This window comes from Lepidochelys kempii, chromosome 2 (assembly GCF_965140265.1).
Source record: "Lepidochelys kempii isolate rLepKem1 chromosome 2, rLepKem1.hap2, whole genome shotgun sequence".
Lineage (NCBI taxonomy): Eukaryota > Metazoa > Chordata > Testudines > Cheloniidae > Lepidochelys > Lepidochelys kempii.
Window position 1 is genome coordinate 241,437,697 of NC_133257.1, and position 25,202 is coordinate 241,462,898.

A 25,202-nucleotide genomic window follows, 5' to 3' on the forward strand; every position below is an offset into this window, starting at 1 on the left:
TGCCTAGGTGAACACAAGTGACTGACTGAACAATAAAGGGAAATAACATTGGCAAGCTCTGAAGGGTGCCTCAAAGCAATGTCTTTAGCTGGAAAAATGCTGGCTCATCACAGAGCAAGTAACGGCAGTGTGGGGGGGCGGGCAGTAAAGAAAGACAATGAAGAGATCCTGAAAGACTCTACCCTGCCCTTGCCAAAAGTAGTCAGTCATATTACGGAACAGTCCACTCAAGCCAACAAGACTCAGCATAACTTGCAACTGGAGCTGTGTGCAGAGTGGAAATTCCATTTCATGGAGGATTTTGAGATTTCCAGATTTGTTTTCATTCCTATATGGAAGCAAATACCAAAATTTCAAAATTCTCAGTGAAAGCAAATTAAAAAACAATCACTCTGGCTTGGTCAGACTGTTTTGTTACAATATATAATACATAATAAGAATGTTAGAAAGAAAAAAATCATTTTGAAAGGAAAAATCAAAATGTTTCATTCTGAAAATGTCCTACTGGGATGTTTTGGAACTCTTCCCCACCCCCCTTTTTACTGCAAAACAAAATGTTGACAGCATTGACATGATGTCACAAAGTATTTCGATTTTGACAGAACAACGTTTTCCAATCAATAACTGCTTTGTCTGACTTTTTCTGACCAGCTCTACCTGCAAGCTGGTTGTTCCCTCTAACCGAGGTGGTGCAGGAGCAGGCAGGCAGAGCTGTCTGTTGAGATCCCATCTTGACTCGAAAGCAGGACATTGCTCAGAATAATACATGCTGACTAAACACATGCCTAGGACAAGGGAAACAAATTCTGAGGTGGGGGGAAAGTTTTCACCTATACACCTTTATTCTGGGAATCAGAAATTAAGAACAAAAACAACTTCTAAACTAAGTCAATTTTGCTTCTTAATCAGGTCACCAGTGTCCTTAAGGAAGCATTCTAATTATTAACACAATTCTTTTTGCTTGAAGCAAAGCCTGATGGTGTCCTATTGTGGAGGAAACACTGATACACAGTTACACACCCTGTTAATAATAAATTACTTGGGAGACCGTGCCTGGCTGTGCTTTACTAAAGGAAATGGGAATAACTGAACATTGACCTCCTCACCAGTCCACAGTTATTAATGCAGAGCATTTAAAATTGCTGCTCATACTTTTAGGAGTTTGGGTTTTGTTTTTTTTTTAAATTGTACAGGATATTAAAAATGTCCAGAACTCAAATGCTGTGAAGCCTGGGCTGTGAAGCAGGGGGAAGTAGCAAATGAAGGATTGTAAAAGCTGTTAGCTATTGTATTGATTAAGGAAAGATGACTTGCTGCCCATGACAGCTCCTTTCCTCTTAGTGCAAGTTTATGGTAGCAGTTTATATAACCCCATTTTGAAAGTACTTGCTAGAAAATAATATTGTAAACTTGCCAGCTCTGTGGTGGAGAAAACTGGCAAACTTTCTTTATCTTGGTTTTGCAGAATTGTGAGGGATGTCAATAGTGAATCTGTCTTTCTGTCTGTTTTTTTCATCTGGAGCTTGCAAACAGTGTCACACATATGCTGCATTTAAATGGAGTTTGTGGCGTGATTAAGTTAGTTTAGTTTATAACGAGTATTGTCACCATTAGGCATTTGCAGAAGGAAATATTGCTGTTGACTGCATATACATGTGGATGAAAGGAGTTAAATATTTACTGTACAAAGCTCAAAGACCAGATGCTTCTTTACTTCAGAGACTTTTAGGGAACAGAAAGCCAGGAAGTGCTGCAATTCATTATTTTTGTCTTTGGCATGAGATTTGGGTAAGGAATTTACTATGTTTTTAATGAGAAAATTTCTTTTTTATACCTGGCTGTACTGTACTGTCTATTACTGTCGGCTTTTCTGTAGTCAGCACTGTAGTACCACCTGAAAAATAAATTATACATGATATGACACATGAAACAGGACAGTAAGACACAGCAATCATTAGGAAGTTTCTAAATATACATGAAAAATATTACCGAGATGTTTGTCTGGCTAAGCACATACATATGTGAATGTGCATGCATAAATCTCATACAGAATGAGCGAGAGAGAGAGAGAGAGAGAGAGAGAGATCTGGTTTCCTTTTTCAACACAAGAATAATAGAAAATATTAATAACAAACAGCACCTATGTAGAGCTGTATATCGAAGAAACCATTTAGAAACACTAACTAATTAATGCTTACAACGTTCACTGTGATTGTCCTCATTTTATGAATGGTGAAAATTAGGCAGAGAAGTGAAGTAACTTACAGCAAGTCTTCCTTGAAGTAACTTACTGGCAGAGCTGGGGACTAGAATTCAGGACTTCCTAAAACCCAACTCTGCACTCAAGCATCCATACTATGCTGCCTCCCAAATCAGGGATAGAAAAGATCTACATTAGGGAACCTAGTCCATCCCCAGCGACTGCAGGATCCTTCCCCAGCATTGTCTTGTAGCTAAGTTGTGAGGAGAGTTCACATCAAAACTCCACAAGGCTCAGCTGGATCTGGGCTAGAATCTGACACAGACTTTGTGCCTGTGGAAGGGATGAGATGGATGAAAAGCTTCTCTTCTATCCTGACATGGACAGCCTGGATCTTGTGTTCAGGCACACGGGATAGAATGGAGAAACTATTCCACGTGTTTTCTTCTTGGAGCAGGTAGGCAAGGAATGGGTGGAGCCTTGGTTCCACTCTGCACTCAGTAATTTACTGCTGATGTCATCATATTGATAAAGGAAACAAAAAGTAAAGGAAGAGGAACGCTTGTTTATGAAGCAATAGGCTGCTGATTATCAGCCAAATCTCCCTTCTCTCACCAGTAAGTTTTACACGTTAGAGAAAGGCCTAGGATGAGTTTTAATGCAATTGAATGCCCAAGCTATATTGGTTTTCTGTCTGAGTGAGTGATATAATGGAGAGTCTGATGACGATGCAGGAAGACACACAAATAATTTAGCTATATTTGGGGCCAAAGTGTACCAGGGAAGAATCTGGTCTAGAGTGTAATGACAGTTATATTGTCAGACAAGGTTATTTTGATACTTACATTTGTGTAAATACTATCAAGCAGCTGAATCTGACAGAGTTATATATTTGAGAATGTAACCTTTCACATGCTAATTGAAAACTAGCAAAAAAAGGGAAGAAGCTGAAAAATCAGCTCTTCACCTGTCCAGTATCCGTAGTGTGGCACACAATTTACACAGCATAAAACATTCCTTTTATACATTTTGAAAATTCACTTAAATAATTAAATTAGCATCATTACATGTTTGTGTTATGTATATTATCTCCATAAAATACCACGTGTCTGAACAGTGCCTAGCACAATGGGGGCCTGATGCAGGCTGGGGTTTTTAAGTTCGATTGTAATACAAGCAATGAATAATATTAAAGCCTGAAGGCTTTATTGAAAAGCTTTATATAAAAAGGCAGTGTTGTGCAGTGGAAATAGAGCACTGGACTAAGAGCCAGGTGACCTGGTTCTGTTCCCTCCCCGAGTGGCCTAGCACTTAGGGAAGACTGAAGGCTGCATCACTGTGTTGGATGGTTCAGACTGCTCCCTGTAGTGTATTGTAGAGTTGGCCAGGGTGGATGGTTGGGGCCATGGTCTCATATCCTCCTGATATGGGTGCAGTTCCTTTCTCGCTGGAGAGCAGGGACTGTGAATGTCATTGAACTGGGAAGCTCTTTGTGTGCTCCTTCCTTCTTCCCCCTACCCCTCAGATGGGGCACCTGTGCCATGCACCATCTGCTCCTAAACTGTGAGCCTTGCAACTAGGGGCCCCAGTTGAATGTCATCACAGAAGGCCCCAGATTTCTTTGAATCAGCTCTGGAGATATATGCATGCAAGAAATCCAAAGGTTTACTGATGCTGAAAGCTTTCTGAACTATTTAGCAGTCAGATGGTATTTCCTTATTTCAGATTCATTGCTTTGGCTATTTTCAAAAGAATAAAAATCAGCTAGGATACTGTGATTTGAAAAGCAGGGACTGGGACTGTGCAGTGCCACTTCTGCTCAAAAGATCTGTATTTTTTAACTATGAATAAAACCCTCTGTTTGCAACTTGTGTTTACAGGAAATACAGTGAAGGCTCAGAAGGAGCTGGATGCTGAAAGGGCAGGTTTTTTGCATCCACTCTTGACTGCTTCCAGTGCAAGCCCCCCTCCCACCCCCAACTATCTAAGGTTATCCAAAGTGCTCTCAGACACAGAGTGCCAAATTTAAGCCATATTTTATATTATGGATATAGGAAGCAATACACATTTAGTGGCTAACCATGGAAGGGAGTGATAGTGCAATAACTTGTATCAGTTTGTCTGAAAATAAGCCCTGTTGGTGTCAGTGTATATTTCTGCTAACCGAGGGCCTTTTCCAATAGATCAGACACATAATCCTCTGAGATATGTAAGCCACAGAAAAATACCAAAGCTGACTGTGCAGCGCCAACTTATGCAGAGAGAAGGGGTCTCTATGCACAAGAACAAAAAAGAAACATAAACACCCTGGTCTGTGGCCGTATGAGCCCACCGCAGTGCACTGCTTTGGACTCTTTGTCTTCCTATCTCTATGCTGGTGGGGGTATCCTGAAGACGTTAGCAGCCACCCCTTATATGGTTGTGTTGGAGGGACAGTGGAGAAGAGATAGATCACGGCTGTCTCTGTGTGAATGTGTATTTGTTTACTCAATGGCCTCTTGGGAAAGGGCAATGGCTAAGCAGGGAATCCTGCCCCAGATGGCAAGGGCACAAAAGAAGTGTGAAAATGGGCCTCTTGAGTCTCAGCAATACCCTCATTTTGAGCTACCTTTGGTATCAGAATAAAACTTTTCCTAAAGGTCTGTCCAGGGTTTTTTTCCTGAGGGAAAGTTAAATAAGGCATTTGGTTAGATGCAATTCTTGGTCCAAAAATGCCCTATCTGCCTGCTAGTCACTATTCTTTGCCTCAAAAATTACACAGTGGAGAAAACAATCAAAAGTATTGTCACATATAAAATGCAGATGCCTATGTTGTGACAGTGCAGACAATACAAACTGCATACCAATGTCCATTCATCATGAGTGATTCAATCAAGACAGACATTTAGCTGGTAATTGGTGATCAACATGAACTAAAATGAGGCTGCAATGGAATGAGGATGGTTTCTGCACCTGTCAGTTGGTAGTCATCACCTGTTCCGCTGTGACAGTTTGCCTGGTCATCATCACACTCATCTACAGGATTGCCCTCTGTAGTGGTAGGGACTGATGTCGGTGCTGAAACAAAATCCCGGGGTTACTCAGTTAAAATGTGTCCTGGGGACTTGTCATTGTCTCAGCTGTGCGATTTTGATGAACAAAGTATATTGTACTTCATGTGCTACAGTAGGTGAAAAGAATCCCCTTGGATTTCCTTCCTACGATCTGTTCACTGTCATCCCCCCCCACCGCCGCCCTTTAACCGCCCATTAAGGGTGTTTGATCTGAAGTGCAGGGAGGGAATGGGGGATTTAATCATAGTAACATCCTTCTATTATTTACAATCTGATGAGTGATATGCTCCTACTAATGAAGGGTGACATCCGGCACAGTAGAGGGCAGGGCATGTGGGAGGGGAAGAGAGGAGGTGCTGTATTTGGTACAAGAGCCATCCTTCTGCTGCAGAGCAGGGTGCCTGTGGGCGGACCTGAGAGAGAGAATGTTCTGAAAAGGAGCAGCATGAGTGGTGCATGCTCACTTGCTACATACCACGTACTTCACTAGTGGCCTAGCTCTGGGCCATACCAAGTCCCTTGGGGCCGTGGAATGCGGGCCTGTGCAGAAGTCTGTGTGAAGGGGAAGAAGGAGGCAGAGGGAGCCCTTTTTTCCACAGAGCAGGTATTTACTTCACAGTCAGGAGAGGGACTCCACTGTCCAGCGTGCCCATGCACCACAGCCACAGGCATGCATAATCTCGCATTAGGGAGGCAGGCCCACGACTCTGCTAGCCAGCCCCTACACATCAGTCAGCAGCATGCACTAGCCTGGGGGACGTCCTTGCACTAACCTGGGGGACCATCCACTATCTCTTTTTCTGAGCAGCAGCTAAATGTGCTGCACCATGAGTTCCCATCCCCCCCAGCAGGATCCTGCCCTGGTTTGATCACAGGATTTACCTCCCGTATCCCTTGTTCCCATTTAGCTCCAGCACCAGCCAGGACACAATTTGACTTTTAGGATTATGCTGATCTGGATTTAGTCCTCCTTTCCTAAACTCCATGCAATAGAGTTTACTTAGGAAATATTAATCCTTGAAATTTTTAAACCAATATTAATCCACCCACTCTTCTGATTACTGTTTTAAGCATCATCCTTGTGTAACTAAACATTAAAAATGGTGGGCAACATATAACCATTCCCTTCGGAGCCTGTGTGGGAGAGGAACTGTCTGATTATAGGCAGGGTAACAGAGACAGAAAAGCATCATTATCAATGCTATTGCTTAATTTGAAGGTGTGAAAGTTATTTTTTTAAAGATATTCATAAATATGAGACATTAATGATGTCAGTAGCCGCTGCTGGCCATGACTCGTTTATGGCTGGTGATGATATTCTGGTAGCCGCTGCCTATCCAATAAAGGTCTGACCTTTTGTTATTATGATTAAGAGCTGTGATTTGTGAAAGGTGCCAGAAGACGTATCTAAGACCCAATGTCCACCAAACAAACAGCAATAACAACTCGGAAATCACAAAACCCAGACACCACACACACTGTTTAAGCATAAGATTTAGATTTTATATCAGGAGTGTGTAGCTATGCCAGGTGCAGTTAGCTGGCTCAGTGTAATCAGCACAGGGAGCTTGAACCAAGCTTTTATCTACTCTGGAATATTGCTATTTTCAGTAACAACTGGTCACTGTACTGAAAGCCCATGCAATAATGTGTGTCTCTCTTGGACTCCTCCCTCCTCTGCATTAGCCCACAGAGCTGGCCAGCCATTCCAGGTGCAAGTTATGTAGTCCCCTTGTATGCCAGAAATTCCAGGATGGATTGAGGTTCCTCTAGCAGCTCCATTCTGGATGAAACATGGTGGATCCACAGGGTCCACGTGCACTGTAGCTCTAGTTACAGACAAGAACAGGTCTCTACATAACTGAAGTAGGTAGTTAGGGTTGCCAACTCTGACTGAAGCTATTCCGGGAGATTTTTTTCCCTAACATGACATAATGTCATTTTCTTAAAATTTAAAAATTGTTTTCAATAGTCACCGGGAGATCAGTGCCGATGCTGGGAGACTGCAGGCCAATCCTGGAGGATTGGCAACCCTATACACAGTACATCTATTCCCTAAGTCAGGTATCTCTCTCTATGAATCCCTTCCTCTAGCCTTCGGTATCAAGTTCAAGCTTCTTATCTTGACCTTGCGGACCTGGTATCATCCCACCTTTGCCTGCATTTCAGCTCTTATTTCATCCTAACCTCTCTGAATGCCCTGGTTGCATGCAAACCTTCCTGCTAATCATTCCCATTGGATCCTTCTCCCACTCATATTTTTGCAACTTCTTCTGTGTCTCTGTTCCTATCACAATTTCTATCCCTTCTCCGGCTAGCCAATTCTCCTGGTCAGGATGGGATAGTGTGGTGGAGCCATGGACCAACCTCTTCACCACTTTTGGAGTGGCTAGTAATTCTAATGGCACTATCCTCACTCACCTTGTGTTCAGGTGAGCATAAAGACTGTGATTGTGCTCAGCCCTTGAATGAATACATAGAAGGGAGAGTCTTTATGCCCTCCCACTTTCCTTCTGAGTAGAGTACTATGTAGTGCTGTGTGTCTGCTTTAGGGTTTGATTCTGTTCCTATGAACATCGTTAGCAAAACAGTCATTGAGTTCGATTGGAGAATGATTGCACCATAGACAGCAAGGGCCTTTTGGGCAGCTACTGCATCTTCTCTCCTTGATCAAAAGCAAGGGCAATGACCTGCAGGAACTGAGAACTCCCACAGAATGGCCCCAGAAACAGAGAAGTCCCTCCAACCTCATCACTTTGCAGGCCAAGTGTGAATCACACTTCTTCAACCCGGCTTTCACACAAAGCAGCATATAGTTCAGCTTTAACAACGACACCTCCCACACTTTCTCCTGGGGAATGGAATAGAGAAGGAACCACATGTCATATACTAGTTGCTTTAATTTATCTTTGGATACCACTGTAATAGGACTAGTGTAAGAATCTCAATAGACTTGAATAGTGATGCTTCATAAATATAAATAAGAATAATGCAGAAGATCAGCAGCTTTATCGTTTGTAATGGCCACCCTTCTGCACTATTATCCATCCGATAAAATGACCAAATGCACATCACTTTTTTGGTATACAGAAATAAAGCCATTGTGATACTTCAGGGCACTGTTGCAGGATTGATTCCTTGACTTTTCTTGTCCTGGCCATCTATCTTCTAGGTGCCTGATACAGAACTGGGGCCTTGATTAGCAAAAAAACCCCAAACAAACAAAAAACAACAACAACCACTCAACCAACCTATCAAACCCACCACAGTGGGTAACACGATGTCTACCTTGCAGAAAGTGTCCTCAGCATCTTATTTTGTGTAAATGTGCCTCCCCATTCTTAGAAGCCTTCTCTTCCTGTGTCATGTCATATAACTAACCTCAATTGCAAACCACTTGGGGGTAGGGACGCATCTTTGGTCTCTCTGAAAAGTGCTGCACACCCCTCTTGTGCAATAGTCAAGTAATCCTGAGATTGCTTAAAGGAGCAGAAGACCCTGTGCGGTGAGACCATCACAAGGATTCACAAAAGGAATTGTGGAAAGAATAATATATAACTTAGTGCCGCAGACATATTCAAATGTCCTCAGTGAGGGCGTTGACCGGGCCAAGAAACAGCACTGATGGCAGTCACTGATGCAAGAGTCCCACGTGCTACTCCTATGGGAGCAGCTGTGCTCAGCAGTACTCCAAGCCAGAGTGTATCTGTATGAAAATAATTAATACAATGCATTCATCTCTGTCAGAGCAATTACCTTCAAATTCACAGCCCAGTAGTTCCATTCTCAGCCCCAGTCCTCCATGTGTGGCTCTCTCAGGGTAGACACGGATTAATCTGGTTGTTATGGGTTCAAAAGTACGTAGCTCAGGCGTATCATAGTTGGTGTTGCCTTCAAAAGTCTGCAAGGCATGACAAATGCTGCTTGTTAAAAAAAAAATCGCTTTCAACAATTGTCTTTTTTTCTTTAGGTCTCTAGTATTTGAATTGGATGAGAAGTAGGCCAAATCCTACCAATTTAATAAGTGCCTGACATTCCTTTCTTAAATGAGGAAGGAACATGTAGTTAAAGCATCTCTGAAAAGTGACACATCTCATTTTTCATAAACTCAGTAGCAACCAATCTATCAGGGTCATAACAGGAGCTGAGTGTCTAATGAGACATGTTTTTAAATGACACTGTGATATCTGGGGTTTTACTGGGTGACATTTTCAGCACTTCATGGGGAGAAAATGACTGAGGAAAAGATCCTGTCACTTTTTAAGTAGTTATAATAATAACCCAACTATTCAAGAGAAAACTTGAATCTGATTTCCCGCAGTGACAGAGTCAGAGTTTCATAAGTTATAGTTATTTTAAAAAGGTGCAAATTAAACTCAGGAGCAGTAGCTGCAAGAGTTCTTCCAATGAAACTGGTCTTGAATAAGAACAAAGAAAACTATCTACTAACAGATCTGCAAAGAGTACCCAACAGAATTTCAGAGGGCAAAGCAGCTTGATGGACATGTATTTGGGACAAAAATCTCTCAGCAGCATTGTGGATCCCTTAGTTATACAGCAGCTTTCAACTGCTTGTGACTCCTGCTGATGTCAGTGAAATGGAAGTTCTGTATGTAGATCAAGTTATTACTATTTATTATTTGTATTTCATCAATACCTAGAGGCACCAATTGAGATCAGGACCCCATTGTGCTAGGTGCTATACACACACAGCACATACACAGTAAACGACAGTTCCTGACATGAAGAACTTACATTCCAAATATAGAGAATAAAGGATAGGAAAAAAGGAAATATCATTATTTCCATTTTACAGGTGGGGAACAGAGTATTAAGTGCCCAGAATCATACAGAAGACCTGTGGCATTGCCAGAAATGGAACTCAGATCTCCTGAATTCCAGCATTACTCATAAAATAATTTCACTGAAGTACAGGCTAGACAAAAGAACAGAGCAATAAATTGTATGTAAAGCAGCTGAGAGTTTATTGTATAAGAACTGGCTGAATCGCAATGCTAATCAAAATCTCCTTTGAACTGGAATCCAAATTTGAGATTACAGTGACATTTAAGGGAACTTCCAGCTCTTAGTCCTTCAGGATGAAGCTTCATTTTTGCATTGATAAGAAAAGCAGCTGCCAGATACACGTCTTATTTGGATGAGACCACAACTGAACACACAGCACTTTCCTGCTAGTGATCCAAAGGCAGACAAAGCAGAGGCAGCAGGAAAAGCTGATTTTGTATTTCAAAGCAGGGATAGGCCACAGGAAAAACTGATTATTGATTTTTTTTCACTGTAATTCTAAAAATGCCACTTGTTTTTGGTTTGAGTTTCTATATAGTAAACCAGCAGCTCCCAACCCTTTTTGGCAACTGTACAAGTTTACTTGACTGAGACTTTGGCTGTACCAGCTAGTGCCCTGCTGCTTCCTATTCAATTGTGCATGGTCTAACCCACAATTAATCTTGGGGCTGTTTGGAGTGTCTCAGAGCCTGGCTTTTGGAGCACACCAAGCCTTATTGTGGAGTGAACTAGGCACAGTTAAATGGGTGGTGTACATATGCATATGCAAGGCCTTGCAATAAATTATTATTCTAGAGGACATGCCTCTGCTCCCTTTGAAATCAATCAGAGCAAAATCTGGCCCTAAAGTGTGGAGTTGAGTCTTGAGTATTAATCACCAAAAAACCCCAAAACCAATAGTACCAATAATGGTAAATATACCAGTACCTGGAATTACTGATATTAAGAGCTGCTTATAATAATGGCATGACTATCCTCACTCCCTATAGAAGACTGGGTTTCTGGGATTTCTTTCAAAGAGCACTAGGTCAGCTAGTGTTCTGAGAGAACTCAGAAGATTTTGGTCAGGAATGGGTATTCAGAAGGCACTGCGATTTGTATCTAATTAATTTACAATTATTAAGGCTTTCTTTTTATATTTGTATATTAATACAGCTCAAAAGGTCAGAGTAGCTACCTACTGTATGAAAAAGAATATGACAAGCCATTTAATGTGTAAAAGTAGGCAGACATATGTTATCTAAGGAATCCTGACTTCTCTTTTAATAATAGTCTTAATAGCAACATATTATAATGACAACTGTGTTATAAAAGACATCAGTACTCAGCACTGACACCTAGGCATTAGAATTTAAGAGGCATCTAGAATTATATTGAATCATAATTATATTGAATCATTGTCTTTTGTAGTATAGACCTGCCTGTGATTCAGTTTTGATTGCTCATTTCCAACACACACCAATCTTCTTTGCAGGGACAGAGGAAGGTGCATACAGCAAAACGTGATTGTGAGTTGTGTCTTTCATACAGGCTGTACCATAAAATGCTTTATTTGGTTACAAAGATAAATAATAACTCAGTAAAAGGGAAGGTAATAAGTGTTGGAAAGAGAGAAAATATATAATTCTTAGTGACATTTTAAAACAAAGTCAGCCTGGCAGATGGATTAAGGAAGATTGTTCCAGATGGCAGGAGATGCAAAGGAGAAGATTCTTGCAGCATCAGTGGCCAGAAAGCATGGAAAGAGAGTGAGAATGTCAGGAGGGAGAATGGAAAAAGAGAGACATGCTTCATGATGTAGATAGGAGCAAGTCCACGGGGGTTACATAGAAGGAGGGCAAACATAAATTGAATCCTAAAATGAGTAGGGAGCCAATGAAGTTGCCTGTGGATTGAAGTGATATATATTTCTTTGTACATTTGAGGTGGGTGGAGACATGCTGGAATCTGGAAGAGCTGGAAATTAAAGAGACCATGGAGAAGAGAATTATAATAGTCCAAGTGAAATGAGATGAAGACATGGATGGGGAGATAGAGTAAAAGAGGTGGTAGACACAGGACAGTGTTTTATTCCCGTGATATATATTGCTGATCCGCTTAGCTTTTCAGAGTTCTTTCTTTACTTGTATAACATGCAATTGTTTGTTTTTCAAAGTCAAGATTTTACCCAAGTGAAAATGATGTGTTTCATTTCATAAAACAAACAGGGATGTTTCCAATCCACTTTCATGTTGGGACTCAATATAGCTAGCATTCCGTACAGTCCAGCTTTATTAACATTTAAAAATAATACATTCCTCTATTAACATTTTAAATCCATCAGTTTCCCAAATCCTAGGATTTATCAGATTCCCTTTTAATAAAACTTTTTCTAAGGAAGAAAATGTTTTGAATTTTTGGGGTGGATTATACTGTTATAAAACACAACATTTTTAAAAAAGCCATTAATCTTGGAAGTTAATTTCTGATAGCAATGAAAGCTCTGGATAGACTTAAATGGGTTAGCTAGCATTCTTTTTTTGTTAACATTGTTAACTTTTGACAACGATGGCAAGCAGTTGGATTAGAAAACAGAAGGCCATGTAACATACGGTGTAGCACTTAAAGCATATGGCAACATTTTTCTTCTCATTGATCCAGCGTGTGGAAGTACATGTCAAAACAACATCCATTTTAACAGAGAAATGGTTAGATCTCAGTATTGATTTAAACCCTCTTCATACTTTATGGTGAAATCACAACTCATAGTAACGAGAAAGAGTAGTCAACTTCAAAGGATGACCCCATTTTGTGTTTATCCCCAAAAGAAATTAGGAAGAAAGATAATCAACTAAGAAGGACTCAGGACTGAGAAGGACTTTTCTGTGGAGTTGCAACAGGAAAGAATGAAGCCCACTATTTACAAAATGTGCTAAGAAAAGCTAGTCATGTGTCCACTTAGCCCAAGGGTCTCAAACTCATATGATCATGAGGGCCACATGAGGACTAGTACATTGGTCTGAGGGCTGCACCACTGACCACCCCCTCCCACGCTGCTCCAGCCCCGCGCCCACTCTACCCCTTCCGTGAGGCCCCGCCCCTGCCCTGCCTCTTCCCACCCATTCCCTGCCCCCATTCCAACCCCTTCCCTGAAATCCCCACCCCAACTCCGCCCCCTTCCTGCCCCCAGGGGGTGCAGGACAGGTGCAGGGTGCGGCAGGGGGCTCAGGGCAGGGGGTTGGGGTGCAGGAGGTGTGCGGGGTGTGGCAGGGGGCTCAGGGAAGAGGGTCAGGGTGTGGGGTGCAACAGGGAGCTCAGGGCAGGGGGTCGGGGTGTAGGAGGGTTGTGAGGTGCGGCAGGGGGCTCAGGGCAGGGGGTTAGGATGCAGGAGGGGTGTGACAGGGGGCTTAGGGCAGGGGGTCAGGGTGCAGGAGGGGTGCGGAGGGCAGCAGGGGGCTCAGGACAGGGGGTTCGGCTGCAGGAGGGGTTCGGGGGGCGGGTCCGGCCCAGCACACACAGGGGGCAGGGCAGGCATGGCCTTTATACCTGAACTCCAGAATAACAGAACTGAGATAAACAGGTGTGTGGAGTTTTTTGCTGCATTTTTGTCATTGCTCTTCCTCTCTTTATTCCCTTATTGTAGGTACAATTCATGGTTCTTTGTCATTATCATGTCAGTAGCAAAGCATTATGACCTGATTCAGAGTAGCAGCTGTGTTAGTCTGTATCCGCAAAAAGAACAGGAGTACTTGTGGCACCTTAGAGACTCTTACTCTACCTTTTCATGTTCTCTGTATGTGTATATATATCTTCCTACTATATGTTCCATTCTATGCATCCGATGAAGTGAGCTGTAGCCCACGAAAGCTTATACTCAAATAAATTTGTTGGTCTCTAAGGTGCCACAAGTCCTCCTGTTCATTATGCCCTGCGCAGTGAATGGTGATATCTCTTAAGTAATAGAGTAGGAGACACAGGCAGATTATGGAGGTGACAGTTGTGCTTTCAGGCAAAAATATCTAAATGTACATTCTGGGCAAAGATACCAAAAAGGCACATGAGACTAAATGGACAGGATTTTGGCTAGATATTTTTAAAACATTCCAGAGTATGCATCCAGGACTGGACCTAGGCAAATACACTATTTGGGGCCTGCTCTTTGTTGTTGATCTCTTTTTTTCCTCCTACCAGCTCAGTCACACAACAATCCACTTGGTCCTCTGTCTATGTCATTTCCTCCTCTAAAGTTTTTGCTATTTCTGCTCAGCCATATGTGTCAATTGCCTTTCCCAGACAGGGTCCCAAATCCTGCACTAGTAATAATATAATAGTACTGTGCATTGAAGACGGGGTCCATATCTTATCAAAATCATTCGGGAGTTTTCATTGATTTCAATGGGCATTGCATCAGGCCTTACAGAGCACCTCTATCCCAGTGCACTTTACATACAATTCAGAAATCCTCAGATCTGCCCTTTGAGGTAAATAGCATTGTCCCAATTTTACAGCTAGGGAAAATGAAGCACACACAGATTTAGTGATATGCCTAAATTCACATAAAGCCAGTAGCCAGGCTAAGAATAGAACCCTCCAGCATTTCTTTTCAGCATTTGTCACCACAGCGTTGCAAAGGATTCCGAGGCATACCTCAGACCCACAGTGTGCTTGCTGCACATGACCGAACAGAAACAGGGATCACGCTCATTTGCGGGGGATGATAAATAAGCAAAAGCTCCATAGCAGTGAGGAGCAATTTGGGATTGGCTTGTTGGAGCCTGACCACAGTCACAGTACTGTTTTAGTAACATTCGTTTAGATTTGCTGCTGAAGAAGTCTCCCTATTTAGCCTAGACCTAGGATCACCTCAACACAATCCTTTTCCAAAGATCAGAGCTAAGCAAGTGTTTTGTAAAAGAGAATTTACAATGTAGTGATTTCTCCCTCACCTTTATCTTCTTCTTACTGGCATCCATGATCATTTTCCAATCGGATCCATTATTGCTGTAGCCAATCTTGAATTTTTTCATGAACACTTTGTTTTCTCGGAGCTTGCCTCCCTGAACAATTATGCCCCGCACCATTTTCTCCTCACCGAGGTCGACTTGAAGCCATTCCTTCGTATACAAGTGAGTAGTTGGTGGCAGTGCCCAGCCTGAACGACTTGTTATAAGACGAGCATTTTCTGGGATCCAGTTTCGGTCAACTTGACTAGATGCTGTAATCTGAGAGTCGGTAATGAGTCCAGACACCATACCCAACATCCCAGAGCAAGGATAATCTACAGAAGAAACAGGCCACGTTTAACAGTTAATCTGTGCAAATTTGATACAGCCATAAAACCAAAGTAGAAAAGGACATGCCACAGCCAGTTCAAAGAATATAAGAAATAACTTGACCCTTTCCTCCAAACTCAAATCTCATTTTGGTTGAGTCTTTAATTTAATTTATTTTTTGTTTGCTTAATTTTGTACTTCCTGGTTTCAGAAGGTAGTGGAAGTACCAAAATACCACAAGTATTTCTGGTCTGATGGGAACCAGGAAGTATCAGAAAACTCATTGTCAACTCTATTCTTGGTTTCAGAGTAGCAGCCATGTTAGTCTGTATTCGCAAAAAGAAAAGGAGGACTTGTGGCACCTTAGAGACTAACAAATTCATCTGAGCATAAGCTTTCGTGAGCTACAGCTCACTTCATCAGATGCATTCAGTGGAAAATACAGTGGGGAGATTTATATACATAGAGAACATGAAACAATGGGTGTTACCATACACACTGTAATGAGAGTGATCACTTAAGGTGAGCTATTATCAGCAGGAGAGCGGGGGGGGGGAACCTTTTGTAGTGATAATCAAGGTGGGCCAGTTCCAGCAGCTGACAAGAACATCTGAGGAACAGTGGTGGGTGGAGGGGGGGAATAAACATGGGGAAATAGTTTTACTTTGTGTAATGACCCATCCACTCCCAGTCTCTATTCAAGCCTAAGTTAATTGCATCCAGTTTGCAAATTTAATTCCAATTCAGCAGTCTCTCATTGGAGTCTGTTTTTGAAGTCTTTTTGTTGTAATATTGCGACTTTTAGGTCTGTATTCAAGTGACCAGAGAGATCGAAGTGTTCTCCGACTGGTTTATGAATGTTATAATTCTTGACATCTGATTGGGAATTTTATGGGTAAATGGGAATTTTATTAATATAAAAAAATGGAAGTAACTTTTTAAATTCAAAAATTAAACTTTTTTATTCAAAAATTGTTATTTTGGTTTTGTTTTTTAAAGACAGCATTTTGCTGGTAATGAGGGCCAGATGGTGCCATTACAAAAGTGCTTACACAGATCATCTGGGGAGATCTCTGTGCCACAAAAGGGCAACAGCACTCCAACCAGACTAATGTTCTTTCACAAATGGGAATCTGGCCTTATACATCTAGTTGTTGGAATGGTTTGTAGATCTGTGCGTTCACATCTTTTCTAATTTTCAATTTGGGTATCCACTATATATTATAAAGAGAACATGCAAATCCTAGTGCCCAAATAAGCACTTAGGCATTTATGCACCTCACATAAATGCTGATTTGAGTTTCAAGTGCAAATCTAGACACCCTGTTTAGATACTCATATTAACATTGGGCGGTATTCAGTAAATAGCTAGTATGCATCCGATGAAGTGAGCTGTAGCTCAGGAAAGCTTATGCTCAAATAAATTGGTTAGTCTCTAAGGTGCCACAAGTACTCCTTTTCTTTTTGCGAATACAGACTAACACGGCTGTTACTCTGAAACCAGTAAATAACTAGCTTTATATTCAGTGACCAGATAAAGGTTTTTTGTTCATCCCATGTTACATTGTCCTGGCTTTGAAATACAAAATGAACTCCTTAATAAATCTATAATAAAACCCTTGGCCTAACTGGGAATATCTTGGAGACTATGGGGTGCGGAAAGGAGGGCCAGGTGAGGGACTGTCAAAAGAGTAATGCATGACATAGTAAAATAATTAAAAGAAAACTGTACCCCAGTTTTCTCACCCCTTAAATCTGTAGTCTCTAAAGATGATGCCAAAGTAATGTTTGTATTTTTCCAGGGGTTTTGCTTCTATGGTTTTTATATTTGCTAATTCCACCTACTTTATGCCAAACTATACCCCTGTTTAGGGCTCTGCCCATGCAAATGTGGAAGACATGTGGACCTAGGGTTGCCAACTTTCTACAAAACTGAACACCCTTGCCCTGTCCCCTGCCTCGCCCCTCCTCCAAGGTCCCGCCCCCTGCCATGCCCCTTCTCTGAGGCCCTGCCCCTGCTCACTTCATCCCTCCCCCTCTATCGCTTGCTCTCCCCATCCTCACTCACTCATTTTCACCGGGCTGCCTCAGGGGGTTGGGGTGTGGGAGGGGGTGAGGGCTCCAGCTGGGGCCAGAAATGAGGACTTCAGGGTGCGGGAGGGGGCTCTGGGCTGAGGCAGCGGGTTGGGATGCAAGAGGGGGTGAGGGCTCTAGCTGGGGGTGCGGGTTCTGGGGTGAGGCCAGGGATGAGGAGTTTGGGGTGCAGGAGGGGGCTATGGGCTGGGGGGTGGAGCTGAGGGGTTTGGAGTATGGGGGGGGCTCTGGGCTGAGGCAGGGAATTGGGGTGTGGGAGCGGTACGGGCTCTGGGCTGGGGGTGTGGGTTCTGTGATGGGGCCAGAAATGAGGGGTTCAGGGTGTGGGAGGGGGCTCCAGGCTTGGATTGAAGGGTTCAGTGGGAGGGGGATCAGGGCTGGGGCAGGAGGTTGGGAAGCAGGAGGAGGTCAGGGGTGCAGGCTCCGGGCAGCGCTTACCTCAAGCAGTGGCATGTCCCCCCCTCACTCCTACGCAGAGACATGGTCAGGCAGCTTTGGACACTGCCGTGTTCTCAGGTGCTGCCCCCACAGCTCCCATTGGCCGTGGAGCTGGTGCTCGGAGCGGAGGCAGCACGTGGAGCTCCTTGGCTTCCCCAACACCTAGAAGGTGGAGGGGGGGCATGCCACTGCTTCCAGGAGCCATGTGGAGCCAGCCAGGCGGAGAACCTACCTTAGCCTCGCTGTACCGCCGACGGGACTTTTAAAGGCCACTGTCAGGGTCCCTTTTCGACCAGACATTCTGGTAAAAAACCAGACACCTGGCAACTTTATGAGAATAGTCTTTTTTTAGAGAACAGAATCATTAAAAAGAAAAAAGTGCCAAATGTAAATACAACAAATGTCAGGTTTTCAAAATCTTCCGGACACCTACCTGTTATCTTACAGCCATAAACTTCAAATCTCAGCGATATCCCATTTTCCCAGCTTGCAGGTCTGATCCGAACAAATCGTGCTAACACTGGCTTGGGAAAAATCCTATGAATAACATCAGTGGGGTTGACATTCCCTTGAAATACCTTTAGGAAGAAAGGAAAGGCACCATTTTTAAAAAATAATATATTTTCTTTTAAATGTAGTTTATAATTCTGTGTTTTACACATACCAACAATCCAAAGTTGAAACAGTTTTTTGCATGGAGGAATATGTCATTATACACAAAGCATCATTTCTGCAAGCAACTAAGCCTGGAAGATGCCTCTATATAACATACCAATGCTTAACAGTTTCTCTGCTGTACTGTGGCTTTGGGAAGAAAATTAAAGAAGACACAATATACATGACAATATTGAATGCAATTGTTAATCCATTATAGTTAGACTGGGATAAATTGGATAGGTCCTGAACCTCATGCTCAGATGAACTGTGTTCAGTGCAGAACACAAGGTGTGGGTAAAGGTAGCTATATGCTACCTAGATACTCCTGTGAGGACCTGTTTAACCCCTTTCCCCCCACCTCCACCAAGCAAGACAGGACAGCTTCAGGGACCATTAGGTGAGCTGAGGATCACTAGAGTGTAGCAATGGTCTGGCAATGCCTCTTTTCTCCTGGCATGTCCCTCATGCCAGGAGTCTGTGTGGAGGGCATGATGAAGGGCAGCTACACTGGGTCTGTGCTATCCAAGGATTGTGCTATGCTGGAAAAAACCTCAGCTGCCTGGTTAGGGCAGCTTTATGGCTTCTAAGCTTCACTGAGCTGGTGCAAAGAGGTGTTGTATGAGCCAGGGTCTTTGTTTACATGTGACTCAGAATCAAAGATCTGGATTTAATTCAGTGAGGAATGATTTGCATTTTAGGTTGTGTAAAAGTTCCTTTACTGAATCAGGATAAAATGTGCATTCCTTTGCTTGTACTTGGACTCTGAGTTTTGCAGGGAATAATACCGCTTATTTTGACCTTCTGTTATGTAAAATCCTTTTTAACAAATACCAAAGTTTTTTGTCTTGTATAGTGAGATTTAATCCTTATAGCTGATTGTTTTCAATCTTCTAGGATCCTGTCTTTGTCCCTTTAGGTCAATGGTCAAACAATAAGTCCCACAAATAAATATTGTATTGGTCTCTGCTTTCTTGTTGGTAAGCATGCTCCTCTGTAATAGGGCCAAAACTTCTAAAAGTCAGAGTCCAAAGACGATGACTCAGTTTCCTGCTTCTTCCTCAAATAGTGTGAAGACAAAATTTCCTGTTTTTTTTTAAACGTATGTAGGCTTAAGAACTTCTCCTTTTATGGGAGATTTGACAGTTTCTTACACATAATTCCAATTTTCCTGTTTGTCATGTTCAGTTGCTGCATTGACTTGGTGGGTTAGCTGTGTGCAGCCATCAGCTCATCCCTCTAAGTTATTCATTAAAGAATTTAATGTATTGGATTTGTTATCTAGGGAGAGCCTCTAGATCAGGGGTTCTCAAACTTGGTTTGCAGCTTGTTCAGGGTAAGCCCCTAGCGGGCCACGAGATGCTTTGTTTACCTGAGCGTCTGCAAGTATAGCTGCTTGCAGCTCCCCGTGGCTGGGAACAGTGCACCGCGGCCACTGGGAGCTGCGAGCAGCCATACCTGCAGACGCTCAGGTAAACAAACCATCTCGTGGCCCGCTAGGGGCTTACCCTGAACAAGCTGTGAACCAAGTTTCGGAACCCCTGCTCTACACTGATGTCCAGCTTCTGATCCATTTCTTGCAGCAAAATCTTTCAAAGAAGAATTGGTCTGGTTTTTCTTAGTGGGTGAGTCTGGATGGGCCCAATGATTCTGACTAAAAGGCATGGAACTCCAGGTTATGCTACAGCTGTAATCCTTTCAAAATGAAAGGCTCCTCAAAGAGCTGTGTAGTTTCATGAGCTTGTTGCTGCATCAATAGCCCCAGTCCCCCTACCTTTGGGTTTTTGATCAGGGATATAAAAATTGAGTGTCAGCCTGGTGTAGATTTAGTTGATGTGATTTTCTTTTCTTTTTTTTTTAATACTCTGACCTACAATAAAACATTGCTGTTTTACATCGGATTTGCTTTGACTAGAGAAAAAAGTTTTTAAACTCTTCTAACCAATAAGTCAGAGTGGTCAAATCTTTTCATTAACAAAGCATGTACAACAGCCATGTAAATTGTAAGTTTTCCAAGGAAACTGAATTTTGAGACTAGTTGTGAAAGAGGCATTTGTTCTGAGCACATGACGAACAACCAGAAACCCCTGAGTTCTAATACCACCTCCAACACTGATTTCCTCCATGATGTTGGGTGTCACTTAATATCTCTATATCTATTTAGGTTCTTATACAGTGCCCATCATTGTGGCACTTGACCTTGTGAGCTTCCCCTCATTTGTAAAACAGGGATAGTACTATGTGAAGTGGTTGCTGTGAGGATTAATTTGTTATTGTTCATGAAAGTGCTTAGAAGATTGAATCAGCTAAGTGATAGAGATTATCATCATTTTAGTGGACACTTTTGTTGAAGGTATGAGATCGGACTGGAAGATACAGACATGTCCAGATCACATAGATATGTTTATATATTTTATATTACATAACTATGGCAGGACTTCAACAGCCATGTCTGCTCAAAACAACTATCTTGAAAGAAGGCAGCATGGAGTTATTCAGTTTCCATTAGGTTACATTAGAAACTATTGGGAATACTGACTTCTGGGTGAGCATGTGAGTAGCAGTGAACAGACTACTCATGTGAGCAGGGTGAGCAGAATTTGGCCCTTAAACAAATTACTTTCATGCCCACGATGGTGGATAATGAGGATTTTTCTTACAAGAGGTAAAAGCTGTTTCTGTTGGAGGGTGGAGAGGGCAAATCCATAGACAAATGCAATAGGGAAGGTGATTTACTAATCTTTATAAGGCTGCAAAGATATGCTGAGTCATCTATCTGAGGTACTTATATGACCCCCAACACTGTAGTGTCCAACAGTATGTCTACACTGCAATTAGACACCCACAACTGGCCATGCCAGCTGACTCAGGCTCATGGGACTCGGGCTAAGGGGCTGTTTACTCACTGTGTAGACGTCTGGGCTCAGGCTGGAGCCTGGGCTTTCAGACCCTGAGTGGTGGGAGGGTCCCAGAGCTCGGGCTGCAGCCTGACCCCGAACAGCTACACTGCAATGAAACAGCCCCTGAGCCCGAGCCCCACAAGCCTGAGTCGGCTGGCATGGGCCAGCCATGTCTGACTACAGTGTAGACATACTCGAAGAGCCTCACAATCTTTTAACGGATTTATTTACAGAGCACTTCTGTGAGAGAAGAAAGTTCTATTATCCCTATTTTACAATGGGGAGCTGGGGCACAGAAAGACTAAAGTGATTTACCCAAGGTCACCCAGGAAGTCTGTTGTGGAGTAGGGAATTGCATTTGGGTCTTCCACATCCCAGACTTGGGCCCTAACTGCTTGATCATCCTTCCTTTCTTATTACTGTAGCTACTATGATGGTTTATCACTTGACAAGAGTGAGGTGAAATGGAAAAGACTTACCAAAGGTTTGTTTCCCTCTTTTAGTGTAATCCAATCTTCTCCGTTAGAGCTGACATCTACTCGGTATGATTTCACAAAATATATTTTCTTAGTTTCCTTTGAGATGGCTCCCTGGGTCCCGATGCTAGAGACAAATCGGAGAAGGCCTAGGTCTACCTGTGATAACAAACATGGAGATATGGACAATCTGTTTAGAGCATAATAATGTTATAATAGCAGAAAACAGCCTTGTTTCCAAAGGAGCATAAGGGGTTAATAAAAAAAGAAAAGTATCCTATTATTGATGGCAATGTGGCCTATAGCTCCTTATCTGTGACTGCATATCAATTTATTCCTAAACTATATTACCATAGTATGTGAAAACATCTGCCTTTTCAGTCAAGAGGAATAGGTATGTACTAAAAGGTTCTCTTTCATATATAGGAGAGATAATTCTTCCATCGACCTAGCTACCCCCTCTCGGGGAGGTAGTTTTACTACAGAGAGGGCAGAACCCCCCCATTGCTGTAATAAGTGTCTATACTGAAGTGCTGCAGCTGTGCCATTAGCATTTTAAGTGTAGATGTAGCCATACTGACATTTTCCAGACTGCTGGGGAAATGAATGCCACTCCATGTGCATTTCTGTGCAGTATATATAAAGATATATATATATATAGTGTGTTAGATGCATTCTCGCTCCCTCCCTCATTCAGACAGACAGCATTCAAAGGGTTGAGGGCAACCAAGATGGTTTCTAATAAGTAGGTCAATAATCAGAGCTGTACAACTTTTATTCCTTCCTTATTTTCTGGCTTTGTGCCAAACAGTAAGAAGTGCTAATTAAAATTAAGTTCATTAACCTGCCTTCCAAAAAGCTGGACTCTAGCTTTTGCCTCTTATAACAATTTATTTCATTTCAATATAAGAAATATAATTCGTCACAAAATATTAGCCCTACTAATTTACTCCCCTAAAAGGAACAAAAGACAGAGACTCCATGAAGTCCACTAGGAACTTAGCTATTGCTACTGTTTGTATGTGGAAAGTGCCCAGATACTACAGTGATGGGCAGCACTATAAAACCCTAAGGTAGATAGATTTATAACAGTCACATGAGTCTTTATAATTAATTCTGTCAGAGTGAGATTGATAAAATCATGTTACTAGTCAACATATGTCACTAAAACTTAAAAACGTCATTGTAAATGCAAAAAAAAAGTTGTCTTGTATATTGTGGCAATACAGCTATCATTAAGGAATAAATTGCTCAAATATTTGGTTCCTGCACAAATCCCTATTGAACCCCTCTCCCAAGCTACAGCATAATATCCTAGTGCCCAGCCATTAATAGATTGAATTAACTCCTCTTGTGCTAATGTGCCATGCATGTCTCTGGCTTTTTCATTATTTTCAAAGCATGCAGGATGCAGAATGTATGTCTCCAGTGTTCCACAAGCATCCTTTTTCCTGGATATATGTCATACACCCAAAGGCACCGGAGTGGCTAAATCAATATGCTCTGCATTCTTTCTCAGATAGCTGCAGGAAGTGTTATTCAGGACAGGGTAGCTGCTATTTTGATTTCCATGTCATATATAAGTTGTTTTGAAGTCCTGCAACAGAAGAACAGTAGCCCTGTGTGGGAAGGATAGTGCTGGCTTTCAGTGCAAAACCCTTGTCTCTGCCATAGTTTTTAAGGCTGGTAATGCCAATACTTGCATTTTAGCTTGATGAATCAAAAAAAAAATCCCGGCATCTGAATTTCTGGGGATGAAATGCTGCAAAGATTTGTTTGTAATAGAAAAAAAATTCTCTCTCTCTCTCTCTCTCTCTCAAAAAAAACCCCCAATACTGTCTTACAAAAACAATCAAGTGAGTTAAAGTTACTGGAGAGCCTTGCTACAATCTGAAAGTTCATGGGGGAGTCTGGGTATCATTGCACAGAGCAATCTCAACTTAACTTGAAATGCTCTCAAAATTGTACTCTGCTGATTGTAAAGTGTGCTGCACAGAGTCATGTCCAATATCACATTCACTTCCAGGCTGAAGTGCACTTGAAAATCTGGAAGTCTGAGGGAGTGTAGTGCTGAGTTATTTAAATGAACTGCTTTTCTTAAAATTTCCAACAGCTCTTCAGGTTTGAAATGATTAGGGTCCTAAGCATGTACAGTTCCAGCTGATTTGAAATGACTCTAGTGGGTTTTTTTTTTATTTTTTCACATACAGTCAGTAATACATTTTGAATGAAGTCAAGCGACAGTCTGTTATGAGAGTTCTAGATATTTGAAGCCAAGCTAAAACTTAACATCAGAGGCTAAGGGAAACGTTTGACTCTAAAGCAAACAATTATTGCCATCAAACCAGACCTTCAAAACCATGTTTATGAATCCTTCTTACTAACTGAGGTGATAACAATAATATAAAAAAGGTGGAAACTACCCTCGAAACTGCATAAGATGTCCTCCCGTGCTTTTAAACTCCCCATCACTGAATTCTCATATTAATCACTTTGAGAACTCACTTTGAACTGTGTTTTTCTTTCTAACGTTCATTAAGGATGAACATAAAGCTTTACAACCTGTTTAGAGAAGGGCTTTATAGGTGAAATTTACCTCTGTGCAAAGGGTTTAAGTGTTGCATAGGCCTCTGCACAGAGGTGAATTTCAACCTATATCCAAATTCCTACTACCCACTGGCAACTGAAGGTACCAAAAAGATAACTCTGGTCAGACACAGATGCTCAGTGTTAGAATTTCCAGAAGAATCATATTCAGAGGGCAATACTTCGAGGACAACTGTGTCATAATTTCATTAGATGTTCTTATGCTTTTGGGGTTGTGCTTACAGGAACAGCTGTACCCTACACTTTCTAGTCTTTGTCTATGTATAACAGTATGCTCACTTTTCCACAAAGGCTTCCAAACATTAATGTACAGAGATTGCCCATTTTTCCCTAACTCAGTCAGCCCATCTCCATTTGTGATAGATTATTTGACAGCTGGCTTTTTGTTTTATACTAGTTGTATTTTGGTACGTTGGTTTGAAGAACTTCTGTTTCGCGTTAATTTGAACTGTGGAGGGATGTGGTGATGAAAGACTGTACATCTGAAGCCGAACATCAAATGCATTCACTAAAATTATTTGACATTTCACTCAGTGTGTGATAAACAAACATCTGGTATTTATTTTCTGAGATGCAAACTATTTTGTAGAAGTTTATTGTGCTTTGTGTGGCTGAGTGGCCATTATCTGAGCTAGCCTAGAACAATCCACAATAGTGACATCATGACACGTCACTTTCAATACCAGGATTTTATTTTTGATTATAGTATCTCGATTGTTCTC

The 25,202-nt window shown here is 42.0% G+C and overlaps 1 protein-coding gene across 1 annotated transcript in view; it reads right to left on the reverse strand.

The window, feature by feature from the left end:
* Nucleotides 1-25,202, reverse strand: part of NRP1 (neuropilin 1) — a 130,674-nt gene that overhangs the window by 16,906 nt on the left and 88,566 nt on the right. The window contains 6 exon segments of the mRNA XM_073334423.1: nt 1,835-1,894; nt 5,153-5,257; nt 9,010-9,154; nt 14,985-15,316; nt 18,277-18,421; nt 21,877-22,032. Coding sequence (XP_073190524.1) covers nt 1,835-1,894; nt 5,153-5,257; nt 9,010-9,154; nt 14,985-15,316; nt 18,277-18,421; nt 21,877-22,032 — 943 coding nt within the window.